We start from the raw sequence: 20,126 nt of genomic DNA on the forward strand, positions 1-20,126 counted from the left end.
TGCAGGCGGGAGATCTCCAAGCTGCCGACAACCCTGTCCCCGCGCCGCTCATTTCACCAGTTCCGCTTGCTCCTTCAGCTGTTGCGCCACAAGCGACCACTGAGGTCGGACCAAGTGACCCTCTGGAGGTGCCCGAAAACAGTGCTGAGACGTTTCCTTCACCAGTTGTAGCCCCAACAACTACTACTGCCGCTCATTCGCCGTCCCGGGTGACTGTTTTCGACCATGTTCCTGCTGCCACCTGCACAGCAGAGACTACTGATGTGCTTAGAACCGACCTTCTCAATTCCGAACTACAGCACATGACATTCCCATCGACCAATAACTCTCCAGTTAATCCTGCTCATATTTCACGCCCATGCTGGACAGTGGCACCCGGAGAGCTCCATGGCCCTTCGTTTCACTCTGCAAGCAATGCCACTCCTACTCATACCCAGGCGCTGATGAAGAGCGAGGTGGCAGGTTCAAAGGCCCCGCATATCTCGCCCACGGTACCATATCAACTCCAGAGGCCTCCCTTTCTATCTGCAAGAGGAGCTATGACAAAACCTGATGCGCCCCCCATTATTGTGTCTACTGTGCTGACAAGCGACGTCCCAGGCTCGCTGGACCCTGCTTTGAAGGCCACACCGATCGCTGGTGCTAACGTTGCGCAGCCACCAGTCAATGTGCCTTTCGTTGTAGTGTTTCGCCCAAAAGCCGACACAGTGAGCGTGACTTCCGCTGCCGCGCCGAGCGAGCCGCCTGCAGTACCCGAAGCAGGACCTGTAACTGCAGCCGCGGGTTCGATAGCCGCAGTTCCGCTATCGATTCGTGATTCACAAGTGCCCTCCACTGTACCAGCGTCGTCAGTAACAGCGCCAGCGAAAGCGAAGCCGAGCGTTACTTCAGTACCACCTCAACCAAGTAGTGGCACCAAAGCTACTTTACCAACGTCGGCGAAACCTGTTCAGCCGTCTCCTGCGGTGCCGTCGGCAGCTGGCACTGCAAAGCCGGCCTCATCGGTGGCACACAAGTCGGCGTCAGCCCCAGCTGTGGGTGCAGTGTCCGCTGCCTCACCTGTCACGCATAGTTCTTCCGAAGGCACGCTCCTCCGGCACAAGACAGAGGCTTCCTCATCCCAAGGTGCGGGAATTTCAGCACAAGGCGCAGAGGTGCCTCACGCACCGCCCGATGTTCTCGAACTGATAATCGAGGAAGAATATGCGACAGCTGTGAAAGCCGCGCTCGCTCTTCAAGTTTCACAACATGGCCTGCAAAATCAGACTCGGGAGCCCCCGGTAGTGGATCCGCTCTCATCATCCTCATCTCCCGAGTTTAAGCCGGAAGCTTCCCCGTCGATAGGGTCAGGGCTTTCAGAAAAGGGCACAGAAGAATCTCAGGCAGCGGCTGATATCCTCAAACAGCTTATCGAGGAAGAATATTCGGCAGCTGTGAAGGCAGCCCACGCATTTGAAATTTCAAAAATTCGCCTGCAAAATCAAACCGAGCCGTCCCCAGAAGCTGGCCCTCAGTCTGCGGCGCCATCTATCGGGCCCAGTTCCTCGGATGGTGCCTCTGTTGGGCCAAAAGCGGAAGTTTCAGCAAAAGTCACGGAAGAGTGGGGGGCAGGGACCGATATTCTTCGACAGCTACTGGAGGAAGAATATGCAGCAGCTGCGAAAGCAACGCGCTCTTTTGAACAAACAAAGCTAGCCGAATCAGAGCAGCATGACAGATCGGAGTCCCTAGCGGCGAATCCACACTCCGCTAAGTCGCTTTCAGGACCCATTCCTTCCGGGGGCACTGATGCCGGGCCCATGGGGGCTTCCTGGTTACCAGGTTCAGGCGTTCCAGCAAACGACACGGTGGAATCTCTGAAATACGTTGATATTCTCGACCAGGGCATTCAAGAAGAATCTACAGCAATTTTGAAGGCCGCAAACCATCTTCAAGTGTCGAACATCGACCAGTCATTGCAAAATCAGGCACGGCAGGCTGCTGCGACATTTCCGTCATGCAACCAGCAGATAGAGAATGCAGGCGTAATGCCAGGAAGTGACCATGCTACGGCTGGAAATATAGTGGTTGAAGCAGCAAGGAAAATCTTAGCTGCCGCTTATGAAATGTTAGGCCTCGCTATTCATCCTCCATCTGCCGCTCATATAGCAGGACAAGAAAACCGAGCAGGTGGAGCTGCCAACAATATTTTTTCAGGCGGGCACGAATATCCGCATACTCATCATGTAACTCAGTTTGAGCAAAATACGAACAATATAAAACGTGAAATATTGGCTGCCACCCGTTGTACATCTACCGCTGCTAACGTAACACAAGAATACAAACCGGTCAGTGTGTCAGCGGAAACATTAGCTGCCACCCCTAGTATACCTTCCGCTGCAAAGGCAGCACAAGACACACAACAGGTCGGAATGTCAGAGGAAACTTTTGCTCCCACCCATGAAATGCCAGTCACTAAAGAGGCCGAGGCCGATAAAGAGACGGGTGACGCAATAGGCGGAACATTAGATGATGTTCCTGCTCCCTCCGCCGATGTAATAACACAACACGCCCAGGCGACCGAAGAGCCAGACAGAGTGTCGGCTCTCGCGCACGAAAATCTGATCGTTACAGACGTAAGTGAAGTTGAAAAGGCCGGACAAGCAGTAGACGCAAGGTTGGGTGCCGGCCAAGCTACGCCTACGGAAGTCCCTGGGCCTCAAGTTCAAGGGGGAAATGTCGCGCTTCCGCAGTACACAGAGGCCCCAAGATCTACGTTAGGTGCGTTCCCTGGCTTCAACGCCACGCGTGTAGGTGCGCCTGGACAAGTTCGGCAATCCAGTTTCATAAGAAGTGCGCCACCGGCCCCTGTGTTCCCCGGGGTCCTCCCGCGTCGGCCTGTGTTAGCTCCATCGGCTGCAGCGCCTACCCCAGCTGCCCCTTCTGCGGTGGTCTCTACGCAAAGGCCAATGCCAATGCGTATGCCAGGATTGCTTCCGCCGGTGCGTCCCCACATGGTACCACCGGCGCAAACGCCCAGACGCTCTGGGCTTGGCTTCCCGATGCGTGGTCCTCCAAGACTACCCCCAATGCCTCCACTTCCCAGCATTATGGGGCTCCGACAGCCGCCGTCAGGCATGTATACCGGTGCGACAACCACTCACTACGCTGAGATTGGGTGGTCGAGAGTGGCTATGCCAGCACAGTCGTGCTCTGTGGCGCCCAGCAGCGTCATAAGCCGCCATGCTGCGGAAGAGGAGCCTCTTGAAGCAGGCGGAGAAGGAGCGGGAAAAAAGCTCCGAAAAAAGGAACCTTATTTAAAAGTTGGAGAAGCGAAGGGTGAGGGAGCTAAGGTTGTCCTCAAAATCACAAAGGCAGTGATGCTGACGAATTCTGGCTCACGGACTGATCTCAAAAGTGACCTGAGAGAATGCGCCCTGGAACTCTGCCCCCCCGCTGCTCCTGCTGAAAGGCCCGCTTCGCTACGCCCGTTTATAGAGACAGTCGTGAAAAAGCTCAGGAGCAAAGTCGCCCTCCTGGTTGAGCGACCAAAACTTGTGTACATTCCTCAGGAGGTCGACATAAAATCCTCCTTTGAGGACAAGTCAAACACCAGCACATTTCGTGTCCAGCTAGATGCACCAAAAGAAGTTGTAGATGATACATCTCCTGGCGAAGCTAGAAAATCACTTCCACGGAAAGCAAAGATCTCAAGGATGGTTATTTCCCCTAAACAGGGATTGAATTCCCAACATGGCAATCTAGATACGAAGTCAATTCACGCTAACGATTCATCAGTCCAATCGAGGTCGACCCCGCCGGGAAATAATGAACTGGCGTTGAGCTCATCATCTCCGCCTATAAAATGGGACCCTCAGCCTGTAAAGGTGCAATCATCGGTGACCTGTGTCGCTCAATCGGTGGGTGAGCAAGCTTTCGATGTTATAGAAGCCTGCGCCGTTTCCGTGACGAGAGACCTGGCCCAGACACTTTCTGCTGAGAGCCTCGCTGGCAAAACCTCGCGCTCTTCCAGTGGACGCGATGCTCAATATTCAGCTGTGATACAGGCAGCTCCTTCTGAAGCTGGTAAACTTAGCATGGCGATTTCCCGACTAGTGGCTGCTCCAATTATTTCGACAAACAAAGGAAGCTTTTTAAGTGCCGATGACATCCATGCCACAGATCGCCAGAGAAAATTTCCAACGGTGGTTCAACGAAGAGACATCCACAATGCAGCCAGCTTGCTGGAATCTGCTAATGGATGTGCAAGCGATGAGAAAATGAATTGCAAGAATGAGCACCAATCCAAAAATCGCTTGGTTCAAACCGTTCCCGATGTTTTCTCACCGGAAATGGAGACACCTCATGAGATAGGAAAGGCGGCAGTTCGAGTAACAGATGGCAAACGCACGTATCTGAATCCCGAAGAGCTCAGACAGATCCGCGCGGCAGTTGTGCTCAGTGATGATGAACCGCCATGGGTATTGCTCGCGTGCGCCTTAGTCCTCGTCGGCGCTATTCTCATGTCACTGCTAGGTCTTATCTATGCGCTGACGACGGTGGTGCCAACCTCTGAGACTATGCACCCTGCTCCGGCTGTTACGCCCGCGTCGGGCACAATTTACTGCTCCTCGGAGTTCTGCGACCGCGAGGCCGACTACCTTGTTTCGCTGCTGGGCGCCAGAGGCAAAGGCACCTGTGACAACTTCTACGAGCACGTCTGCGGCGCGTGGCCCAGGGCGCATCCTTTGAACGGCTTTACTGGTGCCGGTGCCGTAGTCTCCACTGATACGATCATTCAAGACGCAATAGATAAGGAGCTAGCTTCCCTACTACCGTCCAGCAGAGCAGAGGACGTCAGCATGGCAGTTGCCCTCTACGACGCGTGCACTGACCGCAATAAGGCAGATGCCGCGGCGAATCACGTCAAGGAACTCTTCAAGGCCTGGACAATAGGAATGTGGCCTCGTGACGTGAACGCCAGCGTTAATGAAATTTGGGATTTCGCAGGAGAACTCGTCCGAGACCTTGGTTTGGGCTCTATAGTAGATATAGCGGTCGGAATCGGAGCTGGGAACAATGATCGTCCAGTCGTCGAACTGCGACAGCCTGAGCACGTTTTATCTTGCAACGACGCCTGGCGGCTGCCCGTCACCACGTTGTTTCATAACGCACTGAGCGACTTGTCGTTAGAATTCACGCACGCTCCTAGGGCAGAAATTCTGGACGAAGTTATGAGCGCCTTCATCAGGCTCGGCTCTTGCCCCGTGAACACCTATATCGCGGAATCTAACGAGGCCAAATTCGGCGTACCTCCCGCTGTAGTTGCCAAAATGTCGGAGCTAAATGCCGACATGCAGAGGTTTCTTAAGATCGTCTTCAATGGTGGTGCCATGCTCGGCCCGGCTACTGTGGTTGTGCTGAAGCCGGCGAGCTACGTTCGCGAGTACCTTTCGGCGGCGGTGCGGGAACTCCCGCCCCGTGCTCTCATGAACTACATGGGCCTACTCGCGCTGGTGCACCTGTCGCCATTCCTGCCAGAACGACACGTCCACCTGAGGCAGCTGTTTGCCAAGATCCTGCGAGGGCGGACGCTGCCCGACGTTTCCAACTCGTCCACGCTCTGTATGATGGCCGTGGAACGGGCTCTACCGTCGTGTTTCAGCAAGCTCTCAGCGACGCTATTCAAGGCCGCCGAGTACGACGTCCGCGTGCCCGAGAAGCTGGCGCAGCTGGAGGTCGTATTCGCGCGCAATGTCCACCACCTGGCCTGGCTGAGCGACGAACTGGCGCTGGTCAACCGATACCGACTGAAACGCCGGCGCTCGTCCCATTTCGGTCCCCCTTCTGCCAGAGACTCACCGTGCGTGCCCTCGGGAGTTGCTCGGCGCACGGACAGCCCCGTGCAGTTCTACCGGGACGTGTGCCGTGCACAGCAGACATCAAGATTGGAGCTCATCAACTCTGGCAAGTGTCCATATCCTATTTATGCGTAGCGACGGTGGCTTGTGAAGTTGCGACGGGTCAGTATTAGAGTTCGGGTGTCTCAGCCTTCTGGAGCTTCGTGGTGTGGTTCCGCTTGTTAGACAATGCAACGCGAAACAGTGTTTTATTTGTTGGAGTGGGCGCACTTTAGTTGAGTAAGGGCGGCACATTTAGCACTCTAGCATCATCGCCCCGAGAAAATGCGAAAAATTTCAGTGTTTACCTTGCGTCGTCTTCGCAGGCCGTTCCCCGGCCACGCACAGCGTTGCCACTATGCGACCGTCTTCAGTGCACGCCGTGTACGACCGGCTACTGCGGCGCGTTCTAGTTCCGGCGGCACTTTTCAACACCTCCGTGCCGGGCAACAGCGCGGGTTTCCAGCTGCAGCTGGCGCGCTACGCGGTGCGCTTCTACCGCGCTCTGTTGGACGCCCTCCTGCTGGACGACTGGGACCGCGGCCGGGACGAAGCCGTTCGGCGGAAGCTGCAAGCGCTGCTGCAGTGTTTCGAGTGGGACTTGCGAGAGCTGCCCGCCACGCTGAAGGGAACAGTGAGACCGGACCCCTCACGCTCAAGGACTGCTCTTCTGCTGCAGACAACTGCGTTGCAGCTTGCTTTTCGGGCTTTTCAGGATCTGTGGCAGGTTAGTTCAGCGAAATCTGACTTTGTCCACACCATATATGCGAGCCACAAAACAAAGCCTTTCTTTGTTTGGGTACAGAAGGCAGGTCGTCTTGTGGAATCATTGATTTGCGGACTGAGGTTTCTTCCCGTGTCTTGTTGAAGGCTGTGTTGTAATGAATCCGACTTTTTCTTATCTCGATCTGCAGCGTTTTCCTGTGTAAAATCCCTCTCACTAATAGTCGCAATATTGGTTGTTCGCATAAGTTGTCTATATGTGTTGCGTCTAAAGTTGGCACACACTGCGAGCGCCAACATTGTGGGGCCACTGACCAATCCTAACCCGATACGCACACCTCGACACATTTCACCTTGTGCCCTGAAAACCCCGTAAGAACACCAGAACACAGCCCCGATGTGGAACGAGATATACAAGTAGCCTTCATAGTTGGGGCCTCCACGGGCCACGTTGATCAAGCCGTTTTAAATTTTGCGTCTCAACTTCCCCTCTTCGCGCCTTCCTTTCATAAATTCTAAATGTTCCACAGTATTTTAAATACTGTGTGGCAATCAATGCTATGTGACATAGCAACTCTTACGATCTCTCGGATATGCCTAGCGTTGTGAAGCACAGCTGTCGAGGCCGTGGGGAGGTGAGGGGCTTCAAAACATCCGGTTTTGAGCAGTGCGAACCGGCACGACGAAGATGAGTCCTGTCCACACAGACACACTCCTTCAAATCGACATAAAATCCGACATCTTGTTCGACCAAAACCACGTTCCTTACAGGCCAAGACGTGAATAGAAGAGTTAAGGTAACCTCAGCACCGTACAAGTGTCCTCCACGCAACGCCGTCGCGATATCCTTGCGGACTACAGGCGCTGATACGAAGCACTATACAAATCTTTGATCTGATCTGGGCTTTCAATGCTACGTGTATACATATCATTGAGAAATGGTTACGACTGCCTTCCGGAAAAGGCTACAGACGACACTGAACAGTGTCGCCTTTGCAATTTGGTCTCTCGTAAAAGTCGAGATGGTACCGATCTCTGCTCGAAACGGCTGCGACGGCAACGCATCTAAGAGCTGAAGACACGTTTCACTATCTGTACATGCTACGGAACCCGAAACGTTCATTGGACAGCCGTTGGGGTGATCTAGGCTCGGTGCAGATTATTACCCTGCGCGGCTTCAAATAAGAGCTCAGTGAGTCGCTAATCACGTATCATACCAGGAAAGGATGCTCCTGCTGACTATGCTGATACAACCGACCTCGCATGCAAACGAAGCAATCTTTCGTTGGTAAAGGCTCTACAGTCATTAGTTTAGAGGACAAGAAAACTGTTTTGTTGGCTAGTAGTGCCGCGGTTGGTAGTAATCGCCGCAGTCTCAACAGATGCTAGCCAGTGCCACTCGGCTTCGACGTTTAATCCTTTGCGGTAGCTGAAAAGCCTACAGTGGCCTCCGTAATTCTAATTTTTCAAGCAACCTGCATGCAGGGAAAAACGACGAGCGACTGTAGTGAAATAGGCTGCGCTTGCTTCCTCGCTCGAAGCTTGTTTCGACGGAGTAAAATATATTGCAATCACATGCAGTTCACGCCTTGTAGAAACTGCCACGTTATATGTAGTCTGCAAAGTGTTCTTTCGCGTCATGCGAGACTCCCACATTGCACCAGCCACCATGTCAGCGGGGTGATTTTCCCCCCTGTAATGAAACCAAGCATTCAGACTAACACCGTGTTTACAAGAAAAGAAAGGAGTTCGCGGCAACCGGTTCTGACTAGGGGTGAAAAGACGGCTTAGCGCCCGTAGGAAAACATGGAAGCAAAGGTTTTCGAAGCTGTTTTCTGATTTCGCAGTGCACCAGTGATTTCGTGCCTTTGTGAAGAAGAACCAAACTAATCCTAGAACAGATTCTGATACTCTGAAGCGTCATTTCAAAGGCAGTTTATATTAAAAACCCCTACGCATGGGAATGACTCCCGCCTAGGGAAACGGAAAGGGAGCGCGGCGCATAGAAACACATGTAACCAAAGCTTTCAGAAATATTTTTACCGTTTAACAGAGCACTCATGGAGACGGTTGTTTCTAAACAGTTGGCGAGTGCTTTCAAGAAGAATGTTACAAAGTATGATACGTCATTTCGAAGGAAACTTTGTAAAACTCCATGATAAATGTTCGTTGTAAAGCCGGACACACCGCCAAAAGGCGCTCTGTCCGCTAGGTATTTACCTGAATCCAGCAAGCTTCTCATGCAGTCCGACATAATGCCTCGTGGGCTCCGTTTCCTCGCAAGCAGTGTCTTTCAAATTAGGCAGCCTATAGATAGGTTTGCTTTGAAGTTCCTGGCTCCGGCGCTGGCGGACGCCGGAGCACAAGTCGGCCTGTGTGTCGTCGGCAGCGCCATCTGCTGTAGTGTGAGGCTCTCTTTCGAGAGCTTTCTACGGCACTTGAGAACTACTTTTTCAGGCAATGCTATCTAGGTTGCTGTAGCAGTGCGCAAATGTAGCGCACTCTGCAGCATGTCGGACTGCACGAGTAGCTTGCGCGGTCCGGGAAAACACCCAGCGGATAGAGAGCCTTATAGGGTATGTCGGGCTTCACCACACACATTTATCGCGACGTTTTGCAAAGATTGCTTCGAAATGACGGAGCACACTTTGTCAAACTCTTCTTCAAAGCGCTCGCCAAATGTTAAGAAACAGCCGCCTCCATGAGTAATTCCCTGCGTAGGTGTTTTAAAAATACATCGCCGTCGAAATGGCGTTTCGTACTTTTAGAATCTGTTATACGACGAACTAAACGAAAGGACTACATAATAGGTGAGCACTGAAATTAGGAAACTGCTCTGAGAACTTTTGCTTCCATGCATTCCTAAGGGCTCTGAGCCTACTTTTCGCGCTCACGTTTTCCCCGAGTCTCTCCAGCCGGCGACAGCAGCCCCATCGCAACTTGCTTACGTCAGAGATTGATGTTGGTCTACTTAGTGTCAAGTGCTGATTCACTGAAAATTGGTCTCTCAAGAAGGTAGCTGACAACCTCTCCAGTTTTCCAGTGTGACGCTTTTACCAACTGCGTCGCAGTGTTAGCCGGACAATGGTAGAGTTGTTCCGTCTGTGGGATGTACACGTACGCAAGTTCTTGTCAAAGTACATCATGGTGCATTGTTCATACTATTAGACCTATAATGCGGTTCGAGCGTGGAAACCGTCCTTGTTGCGCTTCCAGGTTCGCCGAGCATGGAACATCGACTTCCGGTACCGGCGGCTGCCCTCGCTGTCCGCCGAGGCACTGTTCTTCGTCTACTATGCCCTGGACCATTGCGAGAACAGCGACCCGGTCTACAAGGGAGACCAGCGGCTGCCAGCCGAGCACCGTGTGAACCTGCCGCTGCGCCACCTGGCCGAGTTCGGGCCGCTTTTCAACTGCTCGGCAGACGCCGCCATGGGGCGACCGGGGATCTCGTGCGCCGTCGTCAAGCCCGACACGTGGCTGCTGCGGGCGCCTGCAGACGCCTAGCGGCCGTCATTGGCTGTGTCTGGCTGCCTTCATTCGTTTGGAGGTGCACATTCGGCCACTTTATTGGCTTAGTCCGACCTGTTAAAATGCTGTGTTCGACTCTGCCCCGCTCAATACCCTCTTGGTGCACATGGAACTCAGCCCGCACGTGTGAGGGTCGCCACATGGTTTTGAGTGTTTAGAATAAATCTGTGATGAATTTTGTGTGTGCCTATCTTGTTCTAAACTGTCAGTAATTACATGGCGTGATGCAAGTGGCTCACATCATGCCTTGACTCATAGAATTAAGTATGTATATGTCTAACCCTTCCATAATGAACATCTGTGACGAAATAGAAAAGGAGAAAAACTATCATGAGCTGTGGTGGTCCTCAGTGGGTAGGTCCTCCATCCAGAACAAATTTCCCGCGCCACCTGGCATGTCACTTAGATCAATCATCGCTTTTCTTAGGACTTTCTGGACAGCAAGGGCAGCACTGCTATGTTTGGTGTTATCATTGATGAGGACCACTTCAATCGCGGGACGGGCCCTTGTGCGATGGTACAATGTGGGTGTGTCTCTGCACCAGGCATGTGCATCTATATGCGGTAGGGTGGAGATTGTCACAGGAACCAACTACTTCAGGCAATAGGCAGCGCCCTCCGTATTTATCATAAACAACATTGATCCCCGATGCCAAGTCACTAGTCATTCACCTCTGGAGCAAGATAATTAGCGGCCGGGCAGTATAATAGTGTGTTACATGTCGTCGTAGGAGGAAGGGCCGTTACGGTAATAGGGCTGCTGTATGACTTTGGTGAGTGGGGGCAGGAGTAATCTGAATTAATTCTGGGGCTCACGCTAGCTTCTCTGATCGTGAATAACCGTTGTGGCGGAGTCTGATTGACTAGGTCTGACCGCATGATTGTGTAGTGTAGCTTATTGGAATTCCTGGTGAGCACCCCTTTGTCGACCAGCCTTGTTTTTTTTTTATTTCGTTGTTGCTATCTGTGCGCTATGAACCGACTAGCTACGATGCAGACTCTTCTAGACAACTGCGTCCTGAGGTGTGCCACCTGTGAGAGGCAATGAAGAGGATGCGGAGGATGGGACCTTAAATTTAGTCCTGCAGGCGTGAAAGGAATCTCTGAGATAACGGAACGTTTCAGAACCGCAATCTTCAGAATAAGCTGACGCAAAAATGTGATTGTGTAAACGACAGTTGAATACTTTATTAATGCGAGAGCATTATATGGCTGTGTACGCATCAAAATGCGTCGGCAAATTTTGTCCACACGTTCATGTTCTATAAGGTAGTGGGTGAAAAATCTCGCTAAATTCAAGATAAAAACGCTTAGACGTCGCAGTAGCCATGGATGTCCATATAGCACTTGGTCGTCAGAATAGCCATGGCGTCGATATAGTATGTGGACGTTTTGCTTTCCCATTGCTCTAATGCAGTTTGCAGCAATGATCTCAAAGCAAAAATTTAAAAGATAAGAAAGAGAAACAAAAATAAACACAGAAATAGGGGAAAAACAAACTGAGGGAGAGAAACAGGACAGGGGAAGGCTGTTGCATTTCCGCTCTTAAGCAGACTTACGTTGACTAAGGCATGCACTCGTGCTGTTGTAAAGTGAAGAAACTGTGTTGAAGGAGAGGTCGTCTTCGGCGGCGGCGGCGTCAGCGAAAATTCTCAGATAAAGAACCCAGCTGGGAAACCTGGCCACATGACCTTGAGACGTCATCACAATCTCCCTACCAAATTGTGGGCAAACTTCCAACCATGGCAGGTGGCAGTTATATTAATGACTGTCCACTAGAAGTAGTTCCGGAAGTGCAACCTAGTTCTCTGAAGCTTCCCCGCCGACTGCGTTTGAAACAAGTACCTGCTCAACCGCCGCGCCATTGTGCCAGGAGTGGTATGAGGACTCCCAGCGAATATGAATGTAAATTAGAGAATTACCAGCTCCGAATATATAGTTATTAGCCTGTTAACGCTGTGGTGTCATGCTCTTAACGTGGAGCTTAACTGTCTGCTCCAGTTTTTTTTTTTTGCCTGCACTTTAGACGGAAGCTGATCATTGACTATCAAAAGCGGCCGACGATTGGTCTAACACTGAACTAAACTTACGGCCATCACAAATATAATTAAGGTATATAGATGTCTTTCGCGCCGTGTGTAACACTATATGGGCATAACAAAGCACGCAGGCTACCCCGAAAATCCAAAGCCTAACCCCTAAGAGGAGGGAGGACGTGCTGTTCACCTAAAGCCTGGAGGACTGAAGACACCAGGTTCATCAGGCGTAGCAAACAGCTAAGGCCGTAGGAGCCCTGAACCAAGCCCCCCCCCCCCCCCCCCCCTTAGCTCGGGAGGAGCACAGCGCTTTATTGATTAAATGTTTGCCGCCACCATCCGCGAAAAAAAAAATTGGCGAGCGTCTTTGAAAGCAATCAAGGTCTATGAAACTGTAAAACAGCCTGAAAAAAAAAAGATGCACCCGCAACTGTCACATCCCACTGCACGGATGTGACAGCCTTCCTTGCACTCTGTTGGTAGGGTGCAAGGATGCGTTTGCATCGAGTATTACATCGAGCTAGCTCTTTTCTTGGTCAGGTCTACGCCTTTACCCTTCACAAGGCCAACTTCATGCGTCACTTCACCAAAAAAAAAGATCACATATATATCAGTGAGATTAATGCGTTCTGTTCTTCATCCTTTTTGTACTCTGTAGACTTTTCTGTGATCAAGTTTGTCCATAAAATAACACAGTGACCAATATAAGGAGCAGGTTTGCCTACCTCTAAAGAAATTCGGTAATTAGTACTGTGCGCGTCTGTATCTTCATACATTCCATGTCTTCCAGCGCGATTCTCTAGAACGACCGTGACATGAAAAGCGAACAAGTGAATTGAAATGCCGACACCAAACCACCCGTATATTAGCTCATCGAGAGAAATAACAGACGCGATTTATTATCACTTCAGAAGCACTTTCTTTGCAGTATGTGCGCAGTATTTACGCAACAGTAGCGCATCGCGTAACCGCTGCGCCACTGCACTACTGCGCCAGGAGAGGACGGAAGAGTCCTAGCAATATGAATGTAGAGTATAGAATGACCAATTTCGCATATATGGGCGTTAACTAGTTATCGCTGCCTCGTCATACCCTTAAGGAGGAGCTTGTCTCCTCTACTTTTAGTGGGCAAGCACTAAGATTCCTCCACCCCTCTTACCCCATCGATTTTCTTGATATTTGCCTGAACCCCGCTGCGCCCCGATCACCAAACCTCGAACCGAAACCGAAGTGAAAAGCGATGTACTGATAAAAATTAGACCTAAGCGCGCTAAATCGTCCGTCAGTTTTTATTGCGTGAGATGCTGGTTCAAGGTCAAAACATGAAAAAGAGAAAAAGAAATTGAATCAATATCCATGACTGGGAGTCGAACCGGAGTCTCCGCTAACAGATCTCCTTTATGAGCCGCTCAGCGAGACCACTAGGCTTTCGCCGCTTTTTTATTCTTCAACATAGTATTTATTACAAAGATGCGATGTTTATGTACATGAGCTATCTACAAACAGTGGCACATCAACACACAAGCCCGAAAAAGTCAATTTGGAGCACATAGCGAATACACCATAACACGACACATCTAAGCAACAATGAACTAGAAAAAAAGCAATAAACAACACAGCACAAAAAGTGAGTACCAGTCTGGTTCATACTCGATCTCGGCATGCAATTATTTTTTGTGTGCAATCATTCTACACAAATGGTCTTTGGCAGAAACAACAGATTCACAATGTCGGTCCATCGTGCGTGCTTTCCGCAGGCTGTGTAATCCAATTAAAAATAACATATCTAAGGGCTCATTAACAAATGGTAGTGCAGTGAGAAATGGTACAGAATGCGGCGTCAAATTAAGTCTTTTTTTCAATGTCCGTTGCATGACGTCCCGGAAGAGTATTGCATCTTTACAATGGATGAAACAATGCCTAATCGTTTCAGGAGCACCACAAAGGCAACAGTTCACCGTAGACACGAAAATACCCTTTTTCTCTAGCCATGTTTTAACTGGTAAGGTCTCAGAGTGTAGCTTAAAACAAAATGTTTTGTACAAGGAGAGAGGGGCATTTTACGCACTCTTTTGAGTCCGTCAAGTTCCGGTAAACCAAAATACGCAGAGCGATACAGTGGCGGAGGAAAGAGCATACAGATTAAGTCCTTGTACAGCCGTTTCCTCAACACCGAAAAAAGGAACTCAAGGGAAAAACGAACAAGTAGGAAATACACCCCACGCATGAATCCCTACAAACACGGACGATCAGAAGCATTATAAGACACAGTGGTGCACGGTAAAGCATGAACTGAATTTACTTGCAGGAATCCCCGCATTATTGGGTGTGTAGTGTCCCGGAAAAACATGAAGCGTGGAACCATCTGCCGTACATACAGGTGGAATAAACCGAGGCCGCCAGCGCTTACATGCCGGAAAAGGTTATCACGCCCCGTTGATTCAAAAGACGAACCCCACATAAAAGTTGCCAAAACTCTGTGGAAACGTTGTATATAGAGTCTTGTGCAATGAATAATTTGCAGTACATAATAAATTTTAGTGCCGAGAAAAAGATTGCGTGCGGTCGCCCTGCCAAAAATCGAGAGACCACGGGGCACAAAAGTCTGAGCACAGCGCTTAAGAGTTGGCACGCGGTCTTTCCATTAATGTGCACTGTGCTTATAGGCACTCAAAGGAACGCCAAGGTACTTTGGTGGCGTACCCCAACAAACACAAAACCTCCTCAGAAACTCCAAAAAAGTATGGAATGTCCCAGTCCCAGTACAACGTTTATCAAACGTTTCCAGACCATAGAGGCACGACATAGAAACACAAGCAAAAAGGCAGTGCTCCCACTAAAGGTCTAGAACGTTTTTTCTGGAGTGTTAAGCAGCAACAAAAGCGAGTTAATGCATTTTCGTCCCAGAAATGTAACTGGTCATAACGTTTTGGGACCAATGATTTTCAACAAGAAATAAAAATCGACTGCTCGCGCTCTCTTTTCTCTCTCCTTCGCGCCACAAGCTGCGGGGAGAGAAGGTTTTGCTCTTGCACTCGTCGTTTTGAGAGATGAAACGGCAGTTTCATTCGAACAGCCGAAGGAAGCGGTTAACCCCGCATCTCTCTCGGTGCATGCGTTTCTCGCACGTGGGCCGTCGGCTCCATGCTGCAGGCAGGCGGCGGCGTACTGCATTTTCATCGCGCCGCCGGCAGCGGCGGTCAACATCTTTCCCGTCTTCTAGCGTTTTCCCAGCTTGCGCCCAACTTCAAAATTGTGTGGTGGTCCCTCCAGGCGTCTCCGACTATCGGCACTCCTCGCTGCGCCGCTGTCTAGCAGAAGTGCGGTAATGGCCTCCCGTCGCTCGCCCGGCTTCCTCGCTGGACGGACGCCATTTTGCGCACGCTTATTCGCGCTGCCCCAGACGTTCGAGCACAAGCCACAGCGTGCGGCAGTTCTTGCTCTCGTCACTGCGCCAACTGGGCTGTCGTGGACTTCGTAGCTACGGATTCACGGAAGTTTTCCCGCGCACCTCGGCGTGCCCACACCATTCCTTTTGGAACTGATGCCGCGGCTGCGCATCGCAAGTCCTTTGCGCAGCTCCACGGCCCTACTGATGCCGCTGTTCGAGGCGGCGTTCGTGGCAGCGGAGTTCGTGGCAATAGGTGACTCCTCGCAAGCACCCTGCATTCCTCAGCGCCTCCGACGACTGCAGCACGTTGGTGGTGGCAGCGTGGCCGTCTACTACGGTCTGAGGCGGGAAGGACCTTTTGAGACCCACCACTCTCTTTCTGCGAGTGCCCATGGATTAGCCTGCTCTACCAACTTCGCCACCGCGCAGCCATCCTGCCGCAGCGGTATAGTTTGTGCAGTGTTCGCGTGGTTATATTGACTCTCTCCCACTGGATTAATCGTGCCTTGATCTCGACTCCCACGCTGGACTGTGCCGCATGCGCGGTCTGCCGCACCATGGATGCAGCGCGCCACCGCACGTACCTGAGCACGTTCACCTTCCCGCCTGGCTCCAAGCAGTCTTATCCCCACACTTAGTCACAAGAAAATAAAACCCCCAGGATCGTTACGAGGGTGTAACGCGTAGTTTGAGCGCTCGCTGTGTTGTGAGAAGGCGCAGGACAGAAGCCTGCGTTTAATTTATGGTTTCAGCTGTTGCAGCCTTGTATTTCATCCCTGGGTTTCCGTAGGCAACGTCGTCAAGGTATGTTGGTTTATTTTAATTATTTATTTAGTTTATTTATTTAAAAATACTGCAGGCCCCTTTCGCATTTTTTTTTTATTTTCGCCTAGTAGAACTAATATTTTTTTTCTGTTTTGATAACACGTCGCTGAAGCTTGCTCCGAGTCTCTAAGCGTGAGGGGGGTTTCAACTTGAAGAAAATCCGTGACCTGAAACTGCGTGTCTGCAGCGTACGCCCATCTCGTCTTTTCTTTTGTCACCCAAGTTGCTCTTTACATACGTTTGCTTTTGCATGTGCATATCTGCTTTTGTAGCCCTTAGAATGCTCGTTTAAGGTGCATCAACTTTCAGCCTGTATTCTGTTTTACTTGCTTCATATTGCAGATTTCTCAGGGCTGGAGAAAAAAGTGGCCATCATATGCATGGCGCCGTAGTGTTATGTACACTGTGTATTAAATGGTGCATACGTTTGCGTCTGCTGTTTGTATTCATTCAGATTTGCGCCGTTGAACGTAAGTTTTTCGGCACGGACTTTCAATTCGGTCTGTATTGTTTTTCTTTGACTGAAACATGAATGCATTTTGATTGTGGTGGTGTATGGTGCGGTCGCCGGCATGGACGACAGGATGCAATTCGTGCTAAGAGCACACCTAGTAAACTGAAATTACTTCTGTATGGCGCTGCTATTTGCTCTTATATGAGCCAAATCGGGTGACTTTTTGAGTTCATATTTCCTTTGTGTGCAAAATGCTAGGACATTTCACGTAAACGGATAAGTGCAGAACGGCCGAGCCAGCACGCATTCAGACGAGTGGAAAGGTGGATTACACCACCTGTAACGTAAGTATGCACCTGAAATTTGGCACATATGTGCGCTTGGATGCCTGCAGGCTGCACGAAAAATGAGGAATAATTTTTATTGAACCAGAGCCGAGAAATCGAGCATTAACCTTTTGGGGCTTTCCATGGGACGCACAACTTTTTGGACATTGCTAGTTGTGGGGACGTTTTTTAGATGTGTTCGGGAAAAATGAGCACCTCCTGGGGAGATTCCAGATGTCCCGATGGGTCATTTTTGGGAGATTTTGAGGAGGTTTTGTGTTTGTTGGGACGTGTCCATTGTATACCAGCATATTCGGCAGGTGTCGTTCCCCATATAACAAACCAGAGACAGCAACCCTTAGAACGATTAATACGAGCTCCTGACACTGATTAAAACTTCCTGTTGGGCGAGTTGGCAGTTCATCTTGAAGTAGAAATGTTATAGCGCAAACAAAGACACGGACAAGAGAGACGAAACACACACACAAGCGCTGAACCTGACACTGAACCAAAGTCTTCCGTTAAACGAATAACCTCATCGATGCTTGGCTTATCAGAACAGAAAAACGGGAGGTCATCCGCATAGGCTAACATCTTCCGTTAATGACACATAATACGAAAACCATGGACAGCTGCACTGTTTATGACACTTAGACAAAGTGGCTCCAAGTATAATGCGAACAGGAGCGGAGACAGTGGGCACCCTTGTTCCACAGAAGACTGAATTTGTACTGGTTGTGAGGCGCAGCCACTAACAATCAAGCGCTTTGAACACACTTTTTGTAACAAAGGCGTACCTCAGTAGAAAGAACTCAACCAAGATCGATGTCATTTAAAAGAGAAATAAGAAACGAATGGGACGCCTGATCGAACGCCGTTGCCAGGTCAAATTGCAGCAGTGCTAATTGTTCATGAGCGTCACTGCAATACTGCAACACTGCGCGCGCTATATGTAGATTAGATTGTATGGACGACCCCTCCGGCCACATGTTTGATGAGGTCCAATCAAAGTAGCCATTGCAAGCTGTAGCTGATTTGAGAGAACTTTAGCAAAGATCTTGTCATCAACATTAGAAAGCGTGATAGGTCTGTAGCCATCTACAAATCGTAGTTTTTCCCTATCGTCAGTTTTCGGTATTAAGAAAATATTACTTTTGATAAATGACTGTGGCAAAAATCCAACATCAATACTCTGCTCAAAAATTCGGAGTGGAACAGGGGATAACATAGATTTAAAGGTCTTATGAATTTCCCCTGAAAGGCCGTCAGGCCCTGGTGCTTTGGAAAGTGGTAATCGATCAACTGCATTTTCCAATTCACCCAAATGCCGCCGCGGTGGCTCAGCGGTTATGGTGCTCGGCTGCTGACCCAAAAGACGCGGGTTCGATCCCGGCCGCGGCGGCTAGAATTTCTTTGGAGGAGAAATTCTAGAGGCCCGTGTACTGTGCGATGTCAGTGCACGTTAAAGAACCCCAGGTGGTCGAAATTTCCGGAGCCCTCCACTACGGCGTCTCTCATAGCCTTAGTCGCTTTGGGACGTTAAACCCCATAAACCAACCAACCAACCAATTCACCCAAGGTTATCGGATCACTTATAACTCGCACTCATCCTAAGAAAGCGATGAAACCATAGGCACCCAGAGCGCTGCAGTAACATCGTCAACAGTGCTTGAAGTGGCACCAAAAAGCGAGGTGCAGTATTTTGAAAACTCGGTTACTATTTCATCTGTACTTGTGACCAGGGCGGAAGGCAATAATCGTTTATAATAGTAGTACGAAAAGAACTGTATCATTGTGGCCTTATGCTGCGAGTCGGTTGCCTTATGATGTTGGCTAAGTTGGTTCGTTGATTGCATGCCTTCCATCCGCTGCTTAAGGACATACTGAGAGCACAGGTCGCGGTTAATTGCTGAGAAAACACAGTGTGCGGAAAAAGTCGACCTCGTGGTTTTCGGTTTCTTCCTGCGCATGCGATTATAAATTTATGTAACTATTTAAAGTAGCATTTGTTAATTAAATTTATGAGCCTGGAAGGGCAGGACAGCGAAGCTTGAAAAGTTAAAAACTCGCTCAAGTGAGAGTGCCTGCAAAATTTGTCTAGCTTGTTTCCTGCGATGCAGCATAAAAAACTTACAATCGCTGAGCATAGCGCACGTGACTTTTCTGCTTTTGTCCTTCACCCTTGCACGAGAGTCTTCATCGTCGATGTCATGGATTTCAAGTACTCTCCAAAAAGCGCATCGGCCGCATACCGCTCCGCTTTCACGGCAGCCGTTTCAACGCCACACAGCGATTTCTTCCTTGCCTGTCGTTTTTTTTTTTTTTTGCGCTAATGAGAAAAGAGATTTTTTGGCTCGCACAAGGTTCCCACCATCGCCAGACAAGCGTGGTTTTATCTTAAAACGTTACAAAACTTGGCGCCTTCTTAACCACATTTTTAAAGAAAATGGTAGCATTTTGAAGTTGGCTCTCCCCCAAATGTTCCAAAGGACCCCCAAATTTTGCAAGCAGGCCCACTCCAAAATTTCGCCGGCACAATAAAGTAGCCCGTCTTTAAAGCCTTTCTTGTTACTCAAAGAAAAATTCAATCACAGGACGAAATAATAAGCGCGAGAATTTTGACGCTTTTGGTTTGTTATATGTCAAGCATTAAGAAGCTGATTTCATTTACTGTTGTTATCGGTCAGCGGAGGAATACAGGACGCCGAGAAACGAGCCCCACTTTTATTACGTGCTATTTTTTAAGTTGTATCCTACTACAGGATATGAAAATCGCCAATATAGCCAGCTGTGGAGGTTGCGGTTACAGTGGTGGATGGCTAACATTCAAACTTTTCTAATGAGGTTCTTGTCTGTCGGTGCAATCAGTAGAGTGCATCTATTTACCGCCGCAGCGGTGGCTCAGTGGTTACGGTGCTCGGCTGCTGACCCGAAACACGCGGGTTCGATCCCGGCCGCGGC

The 20,126-nt window shown here is 49.9% G+C and overlaps 1 protein-coding gene and 1 pseudogene across 1 annotated transcript; one reads left to right on the forward strand and one right to left on the reverse strand.

Moving 5' to 3' along the window:
• The first annotated feature begins 3,116 nt into the window (after nucleotides 1-3,116).
• Nucleotides 3,117-10,109, forward strand: LOC149325300 (neprilysin-1-like). The gene is made up of 3 exons (XM_089562635.1): nucleotides 3,117-5,946; nucleotides 6,206-6,606; nucleotides 9,819-10,109. The coding sequence occupies exons 1-3, from the start codon at nucleotides 3,117-3,119 to the stop codon at nucleotides 10,107-10,109; spliced, it is 3,522 nt and encodes a 1,173-aa protein (XP_089418761.1).
• A 1,027-nt stretch (nucleotides 10,110-11,136) lies between these two features.
• Nucleotides 11,137-19,312, reverse strand: LOC149325301 (uncharacterized; annotated as a pseudogene).
• Between the last annotated feature and the right edge of the window lie 814 nt (nucleotides 19,313-20,126).

The sequence above is a fragment of the Amblyomma mixtum genome, chromosome 10, assembly GCF_055824585.1.
Source record: "Amblyomma mixtum isolate Tamu chromosome 10, ASM5582458v1, whole genome shotgun sequence".
Taxonomy (NCBI): domain Eukaryota; kingdom Metazoa; phylum Arthropoda; class Arachnida; order Ixodida; family Ixodidae; genus Amblyomma; species Amblyomma mixtum.

Coding starts and splice junctions, on each gene's coding strand:
- LOC149325300 (XM_089562635.1), top strand. CDS start 3,117: ATGTATACCGGTGCGACAACCACTCACTACGCTGAGATTGGGTGGTCG. Junction 5,947..6,205: donor ATTGGAGCTCATCAACTCTG/GCAAGTGTCCAT, acceptor TCGTCTTCGCAG/GCCGTTCCCCGGCCACGCAC. Junction 6,607..9,818: donor CTTTTCAGGATCTGTGGCAG/GTTAGTTCAGCG, acceptor TTGCGCTTCCAG/GTTCGCCGAGCATGGAACAT.